We start from the raw sequence: 19066 nt of genomic DNA on the forward strand, positions 1-19066 counted from the left end.
GGATTAGAGATTAAGGGGTAACAGTTTGACTAGCATAATTTGACAGCTTCTGTAAATTAGCATTTTTAATGTGATTTTTCTATAAATTAATGTTTCTAATTCTATATAATTCTATTTATTCAAAAAAAAATATACATTTATAATATCAATTTTATTATGTATTTATTATACATAAACATAGGTGAATAAAAATGAAAATTGCGATTTCCGCCGTTTCCAGTTCAAAAAAATCCGATTTTGAAACATTTTTTTTCAATCAAAATTCAGAAATTGTTATTCTTTTTTTTCTTTTTTTCTAATAAAATCGGAATAAAAAAATTGAAAATTTTAATTCCAATGGGATTTGTCAAATTTTAACCCCTAATTAATGTAACTTAAGGTATACGAGTTCCTTGAATATTAAGAGAGAGAGAGAGAGAGAGAGAGAGAGAGAGAGAGAGAGAGAGAGAGAGAGAGAGAGAGCAAATAAGAAATTAAAATATTGAAATAGGAAATGTTGGAGTAGCAAAGAATATGGGCCATGGTTTCAGGGACAAAAAAGGCCTACATGTATTATAATAAAAGCCCCACAAGGCCCAATGCCATTCAATTTTTGGGATATATGTTACTTCCCCTAATCCCAATTAATATTGCTAATCTCCACAATAAATGCTCATTATTTTATTTGTTGCAGACAAAAATCTAATATTTTAAGAGCTTATATCATATTATGTTGACCACAAACTGCGATCAACTAATTTTTTAATTTTTTTTAATATATCTAGTGAAATATATTTGTAATTTTTAATTATTAATCGACATATAATAACACACATTTGTATGTATACTTAGCAAGTAGTTATTTGTATAAATTTATAACATAAAATCACTAGCTATATTTCATTTAGTATAGTATCTCATAGACCGTGATATGTATATCTATCAATGAAATAAAATCAAGATTCAAGACTATATTTGGCGTATTTTTTTAATAAAATAATTCAAATCAAATCAAATTGTCTCTCTCTCTAAACAAAGCCACGAAAATCTTATATCTTAGCATATTATAACTTAATCAGATATACAGTTGAAATTTAGCGAACAAAAATAATTGAGTGTAGTATCTAAGCTCTCCGTTCATAAAATATGTTTGTCTTTTTTTTTATGTAAAAAAAAAAGAGAGAAATTAGTGGAGACAGAATCAAATCCAATTGAAAAGCACACAGAATTCAATGGATTATTATAATGTGATTAATAGTGATTAGCACTTTCTATTATTCCACATTTAGCGTAGCTTAATTTCGTCTTATTCGATAATCCCAAACTTGGTCAATGCCAAAAAGCAGATCCTGTTTATTCAAAATAAAGGGGTTAATTTATTTTTTATTATTAATTAATATTTCCATTGAAGTTATCAAAAAAGCCCCTCGATTTTAATAAATTACAATTCCGGAGGTTCGAGGGGCAGGGGATCCGTGGAATTGTGGGGCCCAGACTGAAGAACACTTTCAGCTGACGAATGGTAGCCGCCGTTAGGTCGCCGTCGGGCATTGATGATTGCGATAACGTGACAGTTAAGTCAGCCAACGGCGGGACGTTAGCTGACTCACGGAAAACGTTTCCGTCACCACATTAATGGGGAAACGGAATTAGGGGACAACCGGTTCAACTATTTTCACATGACAAAAATAATAATAATATTAAATATAATAAATAGTACAACAAAAGTTAATTTTTTTTAGAGGTAATTGTTTTCCTAAGTTAAAGAATTTAAGTGAAGTTCACTTACAATTTTTTATTAAAAAAATACATTTTCATTTTTTTAAATATTTTTATTTTTCCTTTTTTTTAATAAATTCATTTTTGCATTTATGGTTTTCGTTAAAATAATAATAATAATTAAAGGTCTGCATAATATTAAAATTACACATATTTTGTTCTTGAAAATCTCCAAAATAATTTATTATTAAATAGGAACTTTTTCATTAACACAAAGTATATGTGGTACAATTATATATATATATATATATATATATATATATATATATATATATATATATATATATATATTTTTTTTTTTTTTTTTTTTTCTTAAGGGCTTAAGATATAGGTCCACAAATCTTAATAGAACTAAATGATAATCTTAACTAAACATTTGCTACACATCCTTCATAAAATTCATTCCAAAAATGCCCTCGTGCATTAAATATATTTTTTTTTTCAACCAATATTTTTTATTTTTTATACAAAACACGTTTAATTTTATTTTTCTTTCTATTTCTCCATTTTAGCAATTTTTACACAATTTAAAAATTATTTTTTCATTCTTCATAATTTGAAGATTACGAAGAAAAAAAATTATTTGGAGACAAATTATTTTTTCATTCTTTCTATTATTTTATTTGTTGTTAATATTGTAGTAGACTATAGTATATTACGGTATACTGTAGCATACTACGGGTTACAATAGCATACTTGTGCAATAGCACTACGCTATGCTGCACGGACACTTCTAGAAGGTGAAGAGTCCCCGTATCCGATACCTGGACACTCGGACACTCCAGGACACTTCTCGGACACCCGTGTCGGGCCGTGTCGTAATTTCGCTAAAAGTAGGACACCCGTATCGGGCAGTGTCCACAATTTTAAAAAGTTGGGACACTTCTCTTACGTTGTAAAGGAGAGCTCTAATAAAAAAAATGCGCATTTTATTTTCTCTGTAATACGCATTTCCTCTGTTTTCTTTGTGAGTCCACCAAAAACTCCAAAAGTCTAGCATGCGACGGCAATCAAGAACACGAGCAACAAGGGCGAGTGGTTCTCTTATGCAATGACGACTTATACATGTTTTTTACAATTTATAAATGTACCCCTATATTTTTATTATTTATAAATATACCCCTATATTTTTTATATTTACGCGTATCCCCCACGTGTCCGTATCCTAGTTTTTTGGAAATGCCGTATCACCGTGTCCGTATCCGCGTATCACCGTGTCCACGTATCCGTGTCCGTGCACCATAGGCACTACGGTGTACTATAGTTTACTACGGTCTACTGTTCCAAACCCTAGCCGCAAAACAACTCTCAGCCATCGCCGAACCCTAGCCGTCAACAAATTCGCAGCCGCCTCCGCCAACTTCAATCCACTAAACCCTAGCCGCCAACCAAAACCCTAGCACCATCAAAGAGGCCTAGATGCAAACACCTCCCACCGTAGAGTAACCCCACACCACCGTCTCCAATTGCCATCTACCACCATAACCCTCCGCTCTAATATACGACAACCGTTGCCGCTCTCAACAGTCATGAACCATGTATCCCCGCTGCAATTTGCAGATCTGAAATTCTCTCCGACCGCCACCCACCATAGCCACCATAATTGAGTGAGCGAGAGAGAGATAAATATAGTGAGAGTGAGAGGGAGAGGAAGAGGCGAGAGGGAGAGTGAGCGGCGAGAGGCGAGATAGAAAACAAACAAAAAAAATCTGAGAGGGAGAGGGAGAGGGAGCGGCGAGATGCGAGAGAGAACAAAAAAAATCTGATTAGTTGAATAAAGTGGGATATTATATTTAGGATATAAAGACAAACTAGGGATAAAATAAAAATTAAGAATGTTGGTCATATATTATTTCAAAATAGGAATTTAATTGAAAGATTGAACTTAAGGTTGTCATTTAGATCAAATTATGTTTCATTTAAGCGACTCTTAGCATATTAACCCTTTTTTTTTTTTATTTAGTCCATAAATCACATGGTGCAAGCAAAATTGAAATGGAGTTTGACGGATAGATAGATAACGGTGAGTGGGGGTCTGCCGTCTGTGTAAACCATGGTTGGAGACTTGGAGTTAATATATTTTTCTGTGGGCCTTGTTTGGTTTGATTTCAATGCTAACCTGCTCAACTTGTTGCCTCCATTTAATACTTCTATTCAAAATTTGAATTTTTTGTTCTTTTTTATAATCGATTTATTTATTTTATTTCAAAAATACATCAAACGAATATCATTTCTTTAACATTTTTAAAAATATTTAATATTTTCAATTATTTTTTAATAATGATTGTCAAAATTGAAAGAAATATAAGCTTTTGAAAAACCTCTTAGTTCTTAATTTGATAAACGTGTTCTAAATTTTTATATTAACACACTCTGATTAGCTCGTAAGAACACTATTGAACAATTTTAGCTTTAGCTTTTATTCAAAACTTATTCTCCAAAAGTGATTGTGCCCCGGCCACTGAATTCTATAAAAAAACAATGCAAAATAAAGACAATATCTTTTATTTATTTTTAACTTTTTTTTTTTTTAATTACTAAAGACAATATTTAAAGCCATCCTTTTCAATTCCAATTACTAACCGCGCCACAATTTTAAATATGAATTTGAAATTTGTCAATAGATCTATATTTCTTTTATTTTATATGTTCAATTTATAAAAGCATGACAATTTGACAATCTATATATATATAAAAAGACAATACCTTGCCTCTTCTTCTGACACGTGGCAACTTAGGGTTTCTAACCCTAGGGCAATTTTTGTAATATATTGATAGCCCAGGGACTTTTAGTTATTTTCCTGCTTAATCTTCTTCTCTCGCATCAGACGGTTCAATTGTTATGAAGATGGGGCGGTTTGTGAAATAACTGCTCCTCTTCTCCTTCGTGATATTTTGCAAATTCAGTGTAAATTAGGGCTTTCGTGTAAAACTTCTCCACTCAGTTTCAAAATGGTCGGTGATAAACTGCAAACGCCGACCCTGTAATCGCAAACGCCCACTCTGTAAGATTTCAAGTACTATTTCATCATTCCCGTTTAATTGATGTGCAAATTATGGTTGTTCTCTGACGAATTACACTATTTGTATGTGAAAAAATGTTAATATTGTATTGGCGATTAGCAATGATATAGAGAATTCAAGTAAATAGTTTATTTACCGTATTGAATTTACAGGGGATTTTCCTACATCGTAGACGCTTCAATGGTGTGCCGCTTGAAGCAACGATTTTTTTCCCATCCATATTTCCATGTTCGAGTTTTTGAAATTCTATTTGCGTATATTTTAATAGTCCTACGTTAATTGCAAACTATTCTGAAGAGTATCACATGATTATATGCATATATGCTTTTATCAATAGTGTGCGCATAACTGATTGTATTGTAGAGTTGTTATCAATTTTACCAATTTATTTCATTGGGAATTCTTGATAATTATTCTTAAAAAACACTATCTTCACTTTAGAACTTGGCTATTGTATATAATTTTTGAGAAAAATATAGTCATCAAAATTACATTTCTCGCAACTTGTGCCCCCACCGTAGGTGGTTCTGGAAACCCGTAGTGACGAACCACTGCAGCCGTTTCTATCAGAGACAGGTCATACAATTCTGTAATTTTAACATTTTTTCCTATCAAGTTGTTCTTCATCTTTCAATGATAATTATAATAATATGAATCTGTATATTTATTCTTTACTTCCACTCTTCACATGTACTATGAATCTGTATATTTGTTCTTTACTTCCACTCTTCACATGTACTCTGAATCTGTATATTTGTTCTGAATTGTAGGCATATAATAATACTTCTATGTTTTCGAAATAAATAAGCAGATAAATAAATGTGAATTTCCTGTGCTAATAAGATGAAGGTATACATCCTACTGATTAACATTATTAACTCTAAGGTACTATAAACTATATTACTGACTTCTTCATTGGTTTTCATGCAAACAACGGCAGCAATCGTTCACACCTAAAGGCTGTTTTATGTGGATTTTTTCAGAGTTACTAATAATTTTACGATTTTTTTTCCCTAACTACATTCCTCAGTGGGGAGTCGTCTGAAATTTCGACTGTTTCCCTCTTTCTCATGCGGCTTATCGGTCGGTCTTTTCTGAGTTGCTAAGAATTTTATTTTTTTCACAGTTTGTTCAGTCTTTGTAAATGGATCTTTGTTTTGTGCTTGATTAATAAGCAGTACAGAGACAAAAGAATGTTGAGTACTTTTCCCATTTGCTTCTATTTTTATGGTTTAGGAGTTGTGATTGTAGTAACTATGTTGTTAAAATATTGTGCTTCTCATAATCGTTTATGTTCGAGTTTCACAATTTTTTACCCATAAAATTGCTTTACGAATTGAATTTTTTAATCTCGGATGTTTTCAGATTTATGCAGCATGTGCTTAGTGGTGTTGGAGTTATGATTCTAGCAAAACTTATCCTCTAAAACGGCATAAGTTGATCCCTTATGTTTGTATCACGTTATTTTTTGCAACTGACATGCGTGACATTTACAATAAGATAACGTCAAACTATCTTGAAAACTTCAGGTATTTTCTGCAAAATTCTTTCAATGAGGACGACGAATGAAAAAGGCAAATGTGAAAGAGCAGATTGAAAATTATTTGCGGATAACATGGATTCACATCCTTAGCCTTCAGCCTCTCCAAGAAAGGTCTGTTGTTCTGCAATTTGTTTCTATTCATTTACTTTAATTCTCTATTGAAAAAATAAAGATTCCATTTACTTTTCTTGATTTTTTTTCATACGTTGTTTTTCTCAGGTGAGATTTGCTCCTAAAAAATCCCTTGAATACACAGGCTCATTTCCTCTAAAATTTACTCTTCAGAACTCCATTGTTTGCATATGTGTGTGGTGGAGAGAGTGTGTGTGTGAGAGAGAGAGAGAGAACAAGTGAAGTACAACAAATGATTAAGGGGAATCATGGTCAAAATCACTGGGGTATGAAGAGGCAAAAGGTACTGCAAGAGTTACCCTCAATCAATTACTCCGCGTATTGGAACATATATAATTATATACAGTTTATTATGTGTGACCATTTAGGCGTTAACTTTGATTGTTAGATAGTCAAAATATGTAATTGTCATGATACATCTTTTATATATTGATATATATATATATATATATATATATATATATATATATATATATATATATATATATATATATATATAATTATAATGAGATGAAAGACCTATGCATTTGTATATATTCAAATATATGTTCATATATTTCTTTTCAATCATCAATTAGAAATATGCATTTACCGTGCATCGCACGGGTGTATTACTAGTATTAGTATATTACATTAGGCACACCGCATAAGTACATACTATTAATTTTAATATTTAAGGCCAATGTTTTTTTGAAAATGAGAATTTATAATGTCAATTGTCACATTAAAAGAAATGAAGAAAATTGAAGGGAATAATTTGCAAATTAATTAGTCACACGTTCTTAAATTTTCCAACCCATATTGTAATTAATATTATTTTTTATGTCCTTGTCTAACTTTTGAGATATTAATGAATTAATTTTTCTTCTTGTCAAGCTATAAAGTCAATGTCTAATAATATGTGCAATTATTAGTCTATTTATTTAATATTTATGCTATATTTCATTCGTAAATTTCAGTAGGCCAAGCATGGCTCGGGTCCGGCAATTATATGCCACTTACTATCTATCCCAATTAATTGATTTTGCTGAATATTGAAAATCATTACCGAGCCGACCATATGAGTCAGATAATGGTTTGCAACCGACTTTATCGAATAACGATGGATCGTTGATTAGTATTACCGACAATCTATTTATTAATTTCTTTTTAAAAATAATAAAATGGTTTTAAAAGTTTTTCCAAAAAAAATAATTCTAAATTCTGAACAATTAAATCCCAAAAATCCTAACCTAAACATTAAAAGTATTTTTTTATTAAATTTCTACAATAAGTAAATAAACATTCATATGAAATAAGAATTATAAAATAAAAATATGTCTAGCTGTTTATAAATTTGTGTTTCGAATTTTGACTTCTTTTATATATTATTTTAACATTGAGAAAATAAGAATTATAATTAATTAATTTTTAATAAATTTTTATTATTAAACAAATCAGTTAATTGATAATACCCGACTAACCACCCTTTCAGTAAACTGAAAACCACCGAGATCCATTTATATATCGATCAATTAAAATTACCGACGCGACTATATGAGCTGGTTAATTATCCGTCATTTAATTCAAAAGTGTGTCGGTTGACCGATAAAATCGATCAATGTCCAACCCTAAATTTCAGATACCCGTCATTTACTAATAATTCTATTTTACATTTATGTGCTAAATTATTATTATTATTATTATTATTATTATTATTATTATTATTATTATTATTATTATTATTATTATTTATTTATTAAAATATTACAATCAAATCAAGGGCAGTTGAAAAAGGTGAGTTAAAACGGCAAACGGAGCTGACAAGAACAAACATCGACGGCGACATTGTCTAAACACCGCAGTAAAAATCAGCCGAAGAAAGAGAGACAACATTTAAAATAAAAAAAAAATAAAAAATAAAATCAGCACAGATTTCATTTTTGAATATATGGTCTCCTTTTGTATTGTATTTTTCCATGTAAACATTTTTGCCTGTCACTGTTACAAATGTAAGTGCATCATTGCTCTGTTCTTCTTACCCCCCACGCCCACCCCACCCCACCCCCCTACCCCACTCAATAAGCACATTTTTCAAGAATCATAGTTGTTCAGAAAGTTAATAATAATTACTGAGTAGTGAAGTGTATTTTTTTTTTCTTGATCTGGGTTTTATTTAGTTTACATCTGAAAATAGTGTTTTGTTCAACTTGAAACTTGAAAGCTCATTTTTTTATGTAACATCTCTTTCTGCAACGCACAATTTTGTGATTGAATAAAAACATTATCTTTAATAGTGGGTGTGTGTGTTGTTGCTGTTGATGTTTTTTTTTTTGTTCTTTTCCCCAAATTTAATTTCCCTTTCTCCTTCACTGTGTGTATCTGTGTGCTGATTCATTAATTTTTTTTTTAAATTTGATTTTTTGGCAGGAATTGGAGAATGCTCATGAATTGAGAAGTCATATCTGATAGCACAAAAAAAAAAAAAAAACTCAACCCTTGTGTCATTTCACCATTATTTTCTTGCATTTTTCTTCTTCAGGTGTGAAAACCCAAAAGTAGAACCACACATTTTAGTTTGTAATAATAGAATGAAGATCGAGTCTTTGGAGGAATCTGAGTGCCACGTTTTGCCAGCATTTCACAAATAATTGTTACTTGTAAGAGAGAAGAGAGAGAGAGAGAGAAAGAGTGGGGTTGGGTTGGGTTTGGTTTTTTGGATCTATAAGAACAGCTCATTTTCCAATGGGGCCTGAAAAAATTCAACCCCAAAATTTGACTTGTCTGATTTTGTTTCTGGGGTTTCTCTGTTAATAAAAGATCATGTGCCAAACAGTGAAGTCTTGTGCTTGAAAAGAACTCTCTCTGCAGAGATCCTGCTTAAAAGGGCTCAAAGATTCAGTGCTTTGACTGAAAAAAGAAAGCAAAATTCACTGGTAAAAATCGGTTCTTGATTTCAAGATTTTGGTTTTCTTGGTTAAAAGGGTCTTGTCCAAAAATCAATTGATTGTTCTCTCTTTCAGACAAACAGTATTGTGCATGAGTTTCATCAATGGTGGGACAGTGTGTTGTTGTGGGGGGCCTATAGATACAGTCCTGTAATACATAATTCTGTCTTGAAAGAATACTTTTTTATTTTATTACAGTTTTGTTGTAAGGTTTGTTTATGGTTGGTGCAATGAGTAGAGATTTGAAGAAAGTGGGGAAACAAGAAAAGGGTTGTGATTTGGCTGAGAAGGTTGTGGTGGCTGTTAAAGCATCAAAGGATATTCCCAAAACTGCCCTTGTCTGGGCTTTGACTCATGTTGTTCAGCCTGGTGATTGCATTACACTTCTTGTTGTCATCTCTTCACATACCTCTGGTAATAATTTAATTTTTTTTATTACATCATATGTTCTTGTTAGAATTCAAGATTGTTTTTTTGATGTGGGATTTTGTGGTTTTTTTTTTATATAATATCAGGGAGAAAGTTATGGGGGTTTCCAAGATTTGCTGGTGACTGTGCTAGTGGTCATAAGAAGTCACAACCCGGTACGAGTGTCGAACACAAATCCGACATTACCGATTCTTGTTCTCAAATGATTCTCCAGCTCCACGATGTTTACGACCCTAATCGAGTGAGTGTTTCTTGAATTTCGTTGGATTCTTGGGATTTTTTTTTTTTTTGCTGATTGATTTTTTTTTTCAGATCAATGTGAAGATAAAAGTAGTGACCGGAAACCCGTGCGGATCAGTAGCCGCAGAGGCGAAGAAGAACCAAGCGAATTGGGTCGTTTTGGACAAGTAAGAAAAACATAGTACTAATTTGATCTCACTCTATCGAATTTGTCGAAATCTAGTATGAAAACAGACTTTTTGACATTTTAATTGTTATTTATCACGCAGACATCTCAAACACGAGGAAAAACGATGCATGGAGGAGCTGCAATGCAACATAGTCGTAATGAAAAAATCGCAACCGAAGGTTCTCCGTCTAAACTTAGTCGGATCTTCAAGAAACGAACAAAGTGATGACGTCGTCAAGAATGATTGTCCGAATCCAAAGCGGGGCCCGCTCGTAACCCCTTCGAGCAGTCCAGAAACATTCACCGCCACCGAAGCCGGAACCTCTTCGGTTTCAAGCTCCGATCTTGGTGCTTCACCTTTCTTCACAAATGGCTTTAAAGAAACCCTAAAGAAAGAGAATATACTATCCACCAATCAAGAACGAGATATCGAAGAATCCAGCTCAGAAACCGACAGTGAAGGCTGTTTGTCCTCGTCTTCGAGTTTAAGGTTTCAACCATGGATGGCAGAAATCGTAAATTCTTCACATATCGGAGAAACTTCCGGAAGATCCAACACCACTCGACCGCAAAATTCATCCAATACTGGATTCGGTTCACCGAGCTACCATTTCAATCAGGATTTCAGCGGGAGTTTAAGAGAAGTGATCTCGCTTTCAAGAACGGCCCCCCTTGGCCCCCCTCCGTTGTGTTCGATATGTCAGCACAAGGGGCCCGTTTTCGGGAAGCCCCCGAGGTGGTTCACGTACGCCGAGCTGGAGGTTGCGACGGAGGGTTTTTCGAAGGCGAATTTCTTGGCGGAGGGTGGGTATGGATCCGTCCACAGAGGAGTATTGCCCGATGGACAGACTATTGCGGTGAAGCAGCACAAGCTTGCGAGTTCTCAAGGCGATCAAGAATTTTGCTCCGAGGTTGAGGTTTTGAGCTGCGCTCAGCATAGAAATGTTGTTATGTTGATCGGTTTTTGTATCGAGGATGGAAGGAGATTGCTCGTGTATGAGTATATCTGCAATGGCTCTCTCGATTCCCATCTTTACGGTACGGACTTTTGAAGCGGTTAATTTCGTCGCGTCCGGGGGTAAAATAGTCATTTCACGTAATATCTGAGATGGTGATTTGCAGGTCGCCACGAGGGTACGTTAGCTTGGAGTGCAAGGCAGAAGATAGCGGTTGGAGCGGCGCGGGGATTGAGGTATCTGCACGAAGAATGCAGAGTTGGTTGCATTGTGCATAGAGATATGAGGCCGAATAACATTCTCATTACTCACGATTTCGAACCCTTGGTACGAAACTTTTTTTATTATTATTTTTTTATTTTATTTTTAACATGGCTATTCTAGTTAATAATTTAAACTAGGATGTGAATCTTTTTGCTGATTTTACTGCAAATTTTCATATGGAAAGGTGGGAGACTTTGGTCTAGCCAGGTGGCAGCCCGACGGAGAGACAGGTGTCGAAACCAGAGTAATCGGAACCTTTGGGTATAACTTTTACACTCTACTCATATTTCGTAACGATATTCAAACACCGTAAGAATTTCAACACTGATGGTAGCATGTTAATTTTTTGTTTTTGTTTTGTTTTGTTAAGGTATTTGGCACCCGAGTATGCTCAAAGTGGTCAAATTACCGAAAAAGCCGATGTTTATTCGTTCGGTGTAGTACTCGTGGAGCTTGTCACGGGGCGTAAAGCAGTGGATCTCAACAGGCCTAAGGGCCAGCAGTGCCTCACAGAATGGGTAAATAATAATAAAAAGCCGATGTTTATTCGTTCGATGTTTATTATTTGCTTTTTAAACAACTTGATTGTAAAATCTAACGGACACGATTAAACAGGCGCGGCCGTTGTTGGAAGCATACGCCGTCGATGAACTGGTGGACCCGCGGTTGGGAAATAATTACACGGAGCAGGAGGTGCACTGTATGTTGCACGCAGCCTCGTTGTGCATACGTAGGGATCCTCAAGTGAGGCCTCGCATGTCTCAGGTAAATTAAAATCTTAACGGTGTGCGATTATGTAAATTAATGCACCGTATTAAACATGTGTGATTCTTCGGAAAATAGGTTCTTCGGATACTTGAAGGCGATGCGATGGATTCGGGCCCGTTGTGCGGGTTCAGCCCGGGGAGTGAGAGTGGAAGAATATGGATGGATCATCATCAGCTAAAACAAGAACAACACAGCGGACGAATGGTGAACGAGTCTTCCGGAAGATTTAGCTCTAAGCTCTCTCTCGATTAAACCACAACTCGACTTTATATGATATGATATTTTTCTTTTTGTAGTCCTTTCGGTTTTCGATGCTTATTAAGAGTTTTTTTGTTGTGTATAGCAGTGTGGAAGTATAAGATTTCTCTGTAATCTTTATTACCCAATTGCATGGTACATTTACAAATTAATAATATATCAATTAATCAAGAAATCAATATTAACTAAGTTACCGATTATTATTTAAAACTAACTAAACTAATACAGTTATAAATCTATTAATTTATAGAGGTTACACCAAATAAAGAAAACCTGGAGATTCAAACTAGAAGGTTAAAAAAACTAACTTTGTAAATACAGAACAACAATATCTGAACCTTGGAATCGCATTTTTAAACATTGTCGATTGCAACATATTCAGCCGTCGTAGGTTTAAAAAAGCCCGGTGCAGTAGATTTTTCAGGGCTTCCTCATTTTCGACCGCGCATATCTGAAAAACGAAAAAGAAATAAAAAATCGATTTCAAATAATGAAAATAACAAAATGGGAAATATCAGATAGTGTGGTATATATACTCTATATGCATGCCACCGCGGTCAGAAGATGCCAGCGTGCTTCCTTGAAGTGCATTTATTGCGTGTGTTGCTTGTTCGACTTTCTGCTCAAAAGAAAAGAATTACATGGATTTTTTCTTTTGTCTGAACTAAATTTCATAAATTTTGTAAGAAATTACAATTTCCTGTCGGCAATCTAACAAAACTGGATAAAAAAAGATACCTCAAAATCAGCAAATGCAACTGGCATTCCACCTCTGGCACGAATCTTGAGGCTATTGAATCCCGGGTATCTGAAATTACACGAAAGACGAGAATTTATGGTCTGAATAATGAGAGCATAATTCGCAGTTATTTCGACGGAGCAACTTACAGAGAAAGAACTTGTTTCAGTTCGTCTTCAGTACAATTTGGACCTAAATTAGCAATAAATAAGGTAGAGCATGCCCCGTCGCTTGTTTTTTCTGCTTGATCCTATGAAACACATTCAGACACTAACAATCACGATAATCTTAAACATAGAACAATATCATTATTTTAAGATAAAATTACTTACATTATCTGGAGCAAAAGCATCAATACTAGTGGTTGTCTGTTCAGCGCTGTCAAATATGCAAGATTTGCTTTTCATCAGATTCACAAGAATAAAAATGATCAAACGCATTTTCAAACGCACAAAAATATAACAGCATACCCGGATTTACATATTATATAAGTTATTACAGCACTAAACATGTCTAACCTTTTGTCAGCAGCCGAATCATCTTGGTTTACAGCATCGACATTCTCATCAGAACCGTCATCTATTTAATGAATCATGTGATCAATAACTCAGATCAATGAATCTTTTTCTATAGAAAATTCAAAATACTAAAGAATGAAAGTAAAAAAATAATCAGCAAACATTCGATATAAATTAAGATTTTATTGCATCCAATTTCAGAAGAGAAGCTATTTAAGATGAACACTTACCATCATCACTTGATGATTCCCTAGCATCGGCGCCAGATTTCGTTCTTAAATCAATGACAACATACGGGCCGCTTCCTGTAAACAACATTAATTAATGCTGTCAAGAGCTTTACAAAGGTACACATAGTAAACGATCACGTAATCACAATTCACCATTCGAATAAGGAAGAAAAGTACGCCTACCTGGTTTATGTTTTCGTCTTGAATTTGATCTCGCGAGTTCTATATGCAAAGTTAAACCAGTTTCAGGATCAAACTTAACACCCTGTAGATGTTTCATACGTCATTTATTCTTAACCGACGAACAAACTCAAAAGTGCATAAGTACGATTTACGACAAAAACGTGCTTTTGAATTGATATCATCTTTTAAGAATTTTCACTTTTCTTTGTTGATTGTTAACTTTATCCTTGAATAAAACAACCTATCAATTTGTCGATTTCAATTGCAAAATTCAATTAGGTATTGCATTCCCAATTATCCAAATGCATGAACAACAATCGGATTAGCACTCGCATTAAACGAATACGAGCATATTCGAATACAAATTCAAATAACAACTCACATTCAGAGAATGCAAAGACGCCATTGCCGATTGATGGTTCACAAACGTCGCAAATGCCACAACCTGCAAATTAAATATATTTTATTTTTAACAAAATTCAATCTCGTAAGAACACCATCAAACGGCTAAATTGAAGCGAGTAGCAAAAAAAAATGGAACCTGATTGCCTCGGCCGGTGTATTTGAGCTGGCAGGACTCGAAGCCCGGACGGCGGCGGAAGAGGTTGTGAATCTCACGCGCCTTCACATCGTCGGGGAGACCGGAGACGAATAGCGTGTTGATACCATTTCCGTCGTTGGCGGAGTAACCGTAGTCGGGGAGAGGCGGAGCTAGATAGTACGGCTCGTACGGCGGCGGATGAGCCATATCGGGGAAGCGACGGCGGCTACTCGGGGGTGGGAGTTTGTGAATGCTGAAGTGGGCTGGTCCAAAAACCTTGGCCCAAGTGGTCCATAGCAGAAAATAATTATTGCTAATCTCACCCCCAAATTAACCAAAAATTCAATTAATGACCACAAAAGGATTTCATATATACAATTTAGGGCTTCATTTTTTTTTTTAAATTTTTTTTTTTTACCGAAAGAACACGCAACCAACTATATAGGTTAGACTGAATAAATCTACACTCTCGTATAATAGCTTGCAAATTAAATCATACAAAAGACGTAAACCACACTAGATTAACTATGTGTGAGAAGTTCCACCTAACGACTACTGACAAAGCGATTCGAACGTGAGTCAATTAACACAAACTCACTTGCTCCAACTGCTAAGTCGTTCCTTACGGAACAGACGTTCATTTTAAATATGTTAAAATTGTGTATTATAATCTTCATTTAATCATGATAAGTAGTAACCTATGTAATGCAACTATCACTACAGCATTTGACAATTCCATGGTTTATGGTCAATGTCCCACAGTCCACATGTTAAAAAACTTAAAAAGTGGACCAATTTGCAGCTGAAAGCAAGATAGTCATCCAAGTGTTGTTCTTAATTAAGACAGAAAATCCAACTGTTTTATCTATGATAATAGTATTGGTAATATAGTTTCATTACAACATAGTCTAGATAATCAAAATTTGGGGGCGGAATTGTTAAATTACGAAAGTATCGTGGCATGATTTGACATTCAAACAAGTGTTGTTATTATTTTTTATTTATTTTTATGTTAAATTGCGGCTACCATTGAGCTAAGGTTAAATTACAAAGTAAAGGTGAAGTATTTTTGTAAGACACAGTTAATGTGATGATTATAATTACCAAAAAATGAGGGGAATATTCATAATTTGAATTATCTCAGGTATTTACCGTAATTTACCCTTATTTTATTGTTTGAGAGGGAACAAATATTATTCAAGAACATATGAAAAACCACGAAATTACTCCTTAATGTTTCATCCGAGCTCGAGTCGAGCACACTAAAAACAATTCGAGCTTCAATGACCAGAATCGAGCTATAAGATCTTCAAATTTATCGAGCTTGATTAGTCGGAAAATATACCAATTCCCCAAGTTTGAATGAAATCGATTATTGGGGGACTAAAGAGTAAATTTAAAAACTTCAGTTGAAATGCTATGCAAAATGATCACAACAATTACATTTACAACAATAAACATTTTTTGAACTTCATAGTTTTCAGGAAAATTAAATAAGAGAGTTATTAAAGTAAATTACAAATTCGAGACATACAACAAATTTCTCCCCAAAAAAAAAAAAAAAAAATTCCAAAATTCAACAAACAACAAACAATCATCACCTCATACCAAACAATCAACGATTCAATTCACAACAGCTACAGTGGAAATTATGAAAATGGAAGATCGAGATCAAGAGGAAGTCCTCGACAAACCGGCGGCAGCTTCCTCATCGCCGCCCAAACTGTCGGTCTTCCTCACGGCGGCGTGAATCAACACCACCACCACTCCGCCGAGCAGAGCACCCAGGATGTTGGCGATGGCACCAGTCAGCAGGAGCACGCCGATCGTGAGGATCGAGAGCACGATCAGGACCACCTTATCGGAAATCAGGCGGCCGAAAACCACCAGCGGCTCGTCGCGGAGGAAGTACAGGAACAGCCAGACCGCCACCATGGCGGCGAAGACGATTAGCGAGATCGGGTGCCAGATGAGGCTGAAGAACATAATCACGAGAAACACGATGGCGTAGTTCATCGTGAAGTATCCGAAGTTCGTCTTCACACGCGCCACCGCTTCCCGGAAGGATCTCGGGAGGCTCAAGCAGTGGACGTCGAACATCTCGCGCCACGGGCGGCGGTCGCCCAGGCCTTCCCTGATGCGCTCCTTCGCGCGTGAGATGTACTCGAGGTTGGCCGGCGTGCCGGAGGGGGACGATGAGGTTGGAATTGTGCCGTAGGTCGTCATTTTCCGGCGGTGGCGGTGGCGATTGGGAATTGGGAACTGTGTGAAAAGGGGGACGGTGTAAATGAGCAAGTGTGGACCTTAATGTAGGGAATAAATTACTCTTTGGGTTTTGCTATGATACGTGGGGGTGCATGGTAATTACACTGGTATTGTATTTAAATCTAGGAATATCCGCAGACGTCCAATCAAAAGAAAGGAAAGCCAATTATTATTCAACTGGAAAATCATTATTAAATTATTGCAGATATTTTTTTGTCAAAAAACTAATTGTTTTTTCAATTAAGTATATTATCAAGGTCGGCAGATGCATTAATAAGTAATTTAGGTACTTGCCTAACAATCAAAATTAGAGGGGCCTTGACCCCATTTTTTATATAGTATTAATGTACATGTAACTATGGCCCACACCCAAAAGCCCCTATTTGCAATACGCAAAAGTAAGATTAAGGTTTTTTTTGCAAAAGCTTTCATAAACAAATTTCGAGTGGATCATAATTTGCTTTTGCAAATTTAACTTTGTTTTTTGATTTTCTCAAAAATAGATTGTTGTAAGCTATATAATTTGAAAAGTGCCATGTAACGTGTTTTCTTTGTTGAAATTGATTTTCTAACAGTATTTGCTCACACTCTCAATTTTTAGGGATAAAATACTTAATAATACAACATTAACTCACAATATATATCTGATACTGTTACATAAACTCTTGCAAACACCACCTAAGCCATTTTGTAATATGAATTATCAGTTGAAACCAATATCAATATATTTGTAGGGGATGTTCATAACCAAACTTCCTACTAGGACGCGCGCAGAAGGTATTTTATGGCCATTATGTTCGCATCCCCCAACTCAACATCAAAGTGGCCTCGTGCGATCTCATACGTGGCCATCATTAAGTCGGCTGGGTCGAGTCCTATATAACTTTTGCTTATAGCGCTTACACGACTCTTTCTATAAGTTTAGGTTAGTACAAAACTATTGAAATGTCAAAATTCGGCACAAAACATAACTAAAATTGATGATATTTTTTTGAGTTTCAACGGTTATACCTGAAACGATCTTTTTGTGAATGCTACACATATTAAAATACATCAGATAATGCTACAACATATTAGATCTACATACATGCATTTACATACATGTGAACGTTCACGAAGCGGACCGTTAACAATGCACGTATATGTTGATATTATTCCGATAAACTTCAACGAGGGCACTACCAAACAAAATGTAAAAAAATAAAATAAATAAACCAAAAAGGTAAAAAAAAAAAAAACATAAAAACGAAAAGGTGAAATCCAAATAGAAAATGTTGGTTTGAATAAAGTGGGAAACATATTCACCTAATCACCCCTCATAGCGTCATGGGCTGTTGGGCTTTTTTTTGTTGGACCCAATAAAAAGATAAGACACCACTAATTTTAAAAGTGGGCCCACTATTTACATTAAGAGGGCAAAGGCCCCAATTAGATGTTTCGCTGTCACCACGTGGCTTGTTCACAGCCTGTTCAAATTTAATTTTTTTTTATTTATTCAAACAATAATTTATTTGTTAGTACAACCACTTTTATTGAATTATCTATAATATATTAACTCGGTCTCTCCGGAAATATCTTGGGGTACGCGTGGCACCAAATTTATAATTGTTTAATTGGCCAATGATTAGGCTTAAAGCTATTTATTTGCTATGACAATAAATAAAGGGGTCAATAGCAATTAACCTTTCTATAGATAAAAAATGGTGATATACTCATACCATAATTCTTCATTTGTGATAAACTTCTAAAATATTTATTCTTGAGTTTACCCTTGCAGCAACTATCACATTTTTTAATTAATTATCCAATATTTTCGAAATCTCAAATATTGTAGGAGCCTAAATCCCGACTAATTAGCATTAATTATATGTTTTCCCTAACCTAAATAGTTTTTTTTTAAAAAAAAAGAAAAAATCAAAACATAGAAACCATCGTGAAGAAGACGCACATAAGTGAATTTTCCCCAAAATAAAAAACTCTCTCGTTTCGAAACTACAGTCACATACCAAGTCGAACACATTTGGTACAACATCATCCATCCCCTCGTCCATTAAAAGTCATATACTGGTAGGAGTTGAGTTACAGTAGTCACATTCAAAATCTATATCCTGAAAATGAAGAA

The 19066-nt window shown here is 34.6% G+C and overlaps 3 protein-coding genes across 9 annotated transcripts; 1 reads left to right on the forward strand and 2 right to left on the reverse strand.

Annotated features, from left to right (window-relative positions):
* The first annotated feature begins 8216 nt into the window (after positions 1-8216).
* Positions 8217-12643, forward strand: LOC105975796 (kinase with adenine nucleotide alpha hydrolases-like domain-containing protein). 7 transcript variants are annotated; one of them, XM_013001027.2, is made up of 11 exons: positions 8217-8448; positions 8867-9372; positions 9583-9798; positions 9900-10054; positions 10126-10220; positions 10323-11260; positions 11345-11505; positions 11627-11703; positions 11813-11960; positions 12058-12207; positions 12286-12643. In XM_013001027.2, the coding sequence occupies exons 3-11, from the start codon at positions 9603-9605 to the stop codon at positions 12460-12462; spliced, it is 2097 nt and encodes a 698-aa protein (XP_012856481.2). In that variant the 5' UTR covers positions 8217-8448; positions 8867-9372; positions 9583-9602; the 3' UTR covers positions 12463-12643. The 7 variants fall into 7 exon arrangements, with proteins under 7 accessions (XP_012856481.2, XP_088679255.1, XP_012856482.2 ...); XM_088823129.1 differs by having other exon boundaries at positions 9595-9798; XM_013001028.2 differs by lacking the exon at positions 8217-8448 and adding an exon at positions 8449-8703.
* A 6-nt stretch (positions 12644-12649) lies between these two features.
* Positions 12650-15049, reverse strand: LOC105975797 (RNA-binding (RRM/RBD/RNP motifs) family protein). The gene is made up of 10 exons (XM_013001031.2): positions 14680-15049; positions 14521-14583; positions 14139-14220; positions 13956-14030; positions 13726-13786; positions 13540-13585; positions 13357-13457; positions 13207-13276; positions 13005-13087; positions 12650-12919 (listed from the first exon to the last, which is right to left on the reverse strand). Exons 1-10 carry the CDS (start codon positions 14884-14886, stop codon positions 12889-12891), a joined length of 819 nt encoding a protein of 272 aa, XP_012856485.2. The 5' UTR covers positions 14887-15049; the 3' UTR covers positions 12650-12888.
* Positions 15050-16123: 1074 nt separating this feature from the next.
* Positions 16124-17235, reverse strand: LOC105975772 (PRA1 family protein F2). The gene has a single exon (XM_013001001.2). It carries the CDS (start codon positions 16903-16905, stop codon positions 16351-16353), a length of 555 nt encoding a protein of 184 aa, XP_012856455.2. The 5' UTR covers positions 16906-17235; the 3' UTR covers positions 16124-16350.
* Between the last annotated feature and the right edge of the window lie 1831 nt (positions 17236-19066).

Source organism: Erythranthe guttata, chromosome 9, assembly GCF_056151865.1.
Source record: "Erythranthe guttata isolate IM_541 chromosome 9, IM_541, whole genome shotgun sequence".
In the NCBI taxonomy this organism is placed as follows: Eukaryota; Viridiplantae; Streptophyta; class Magnoliopsida; order Lamiales; family Phrymaceae; genus Erythranthe; species Erythranthe guttata.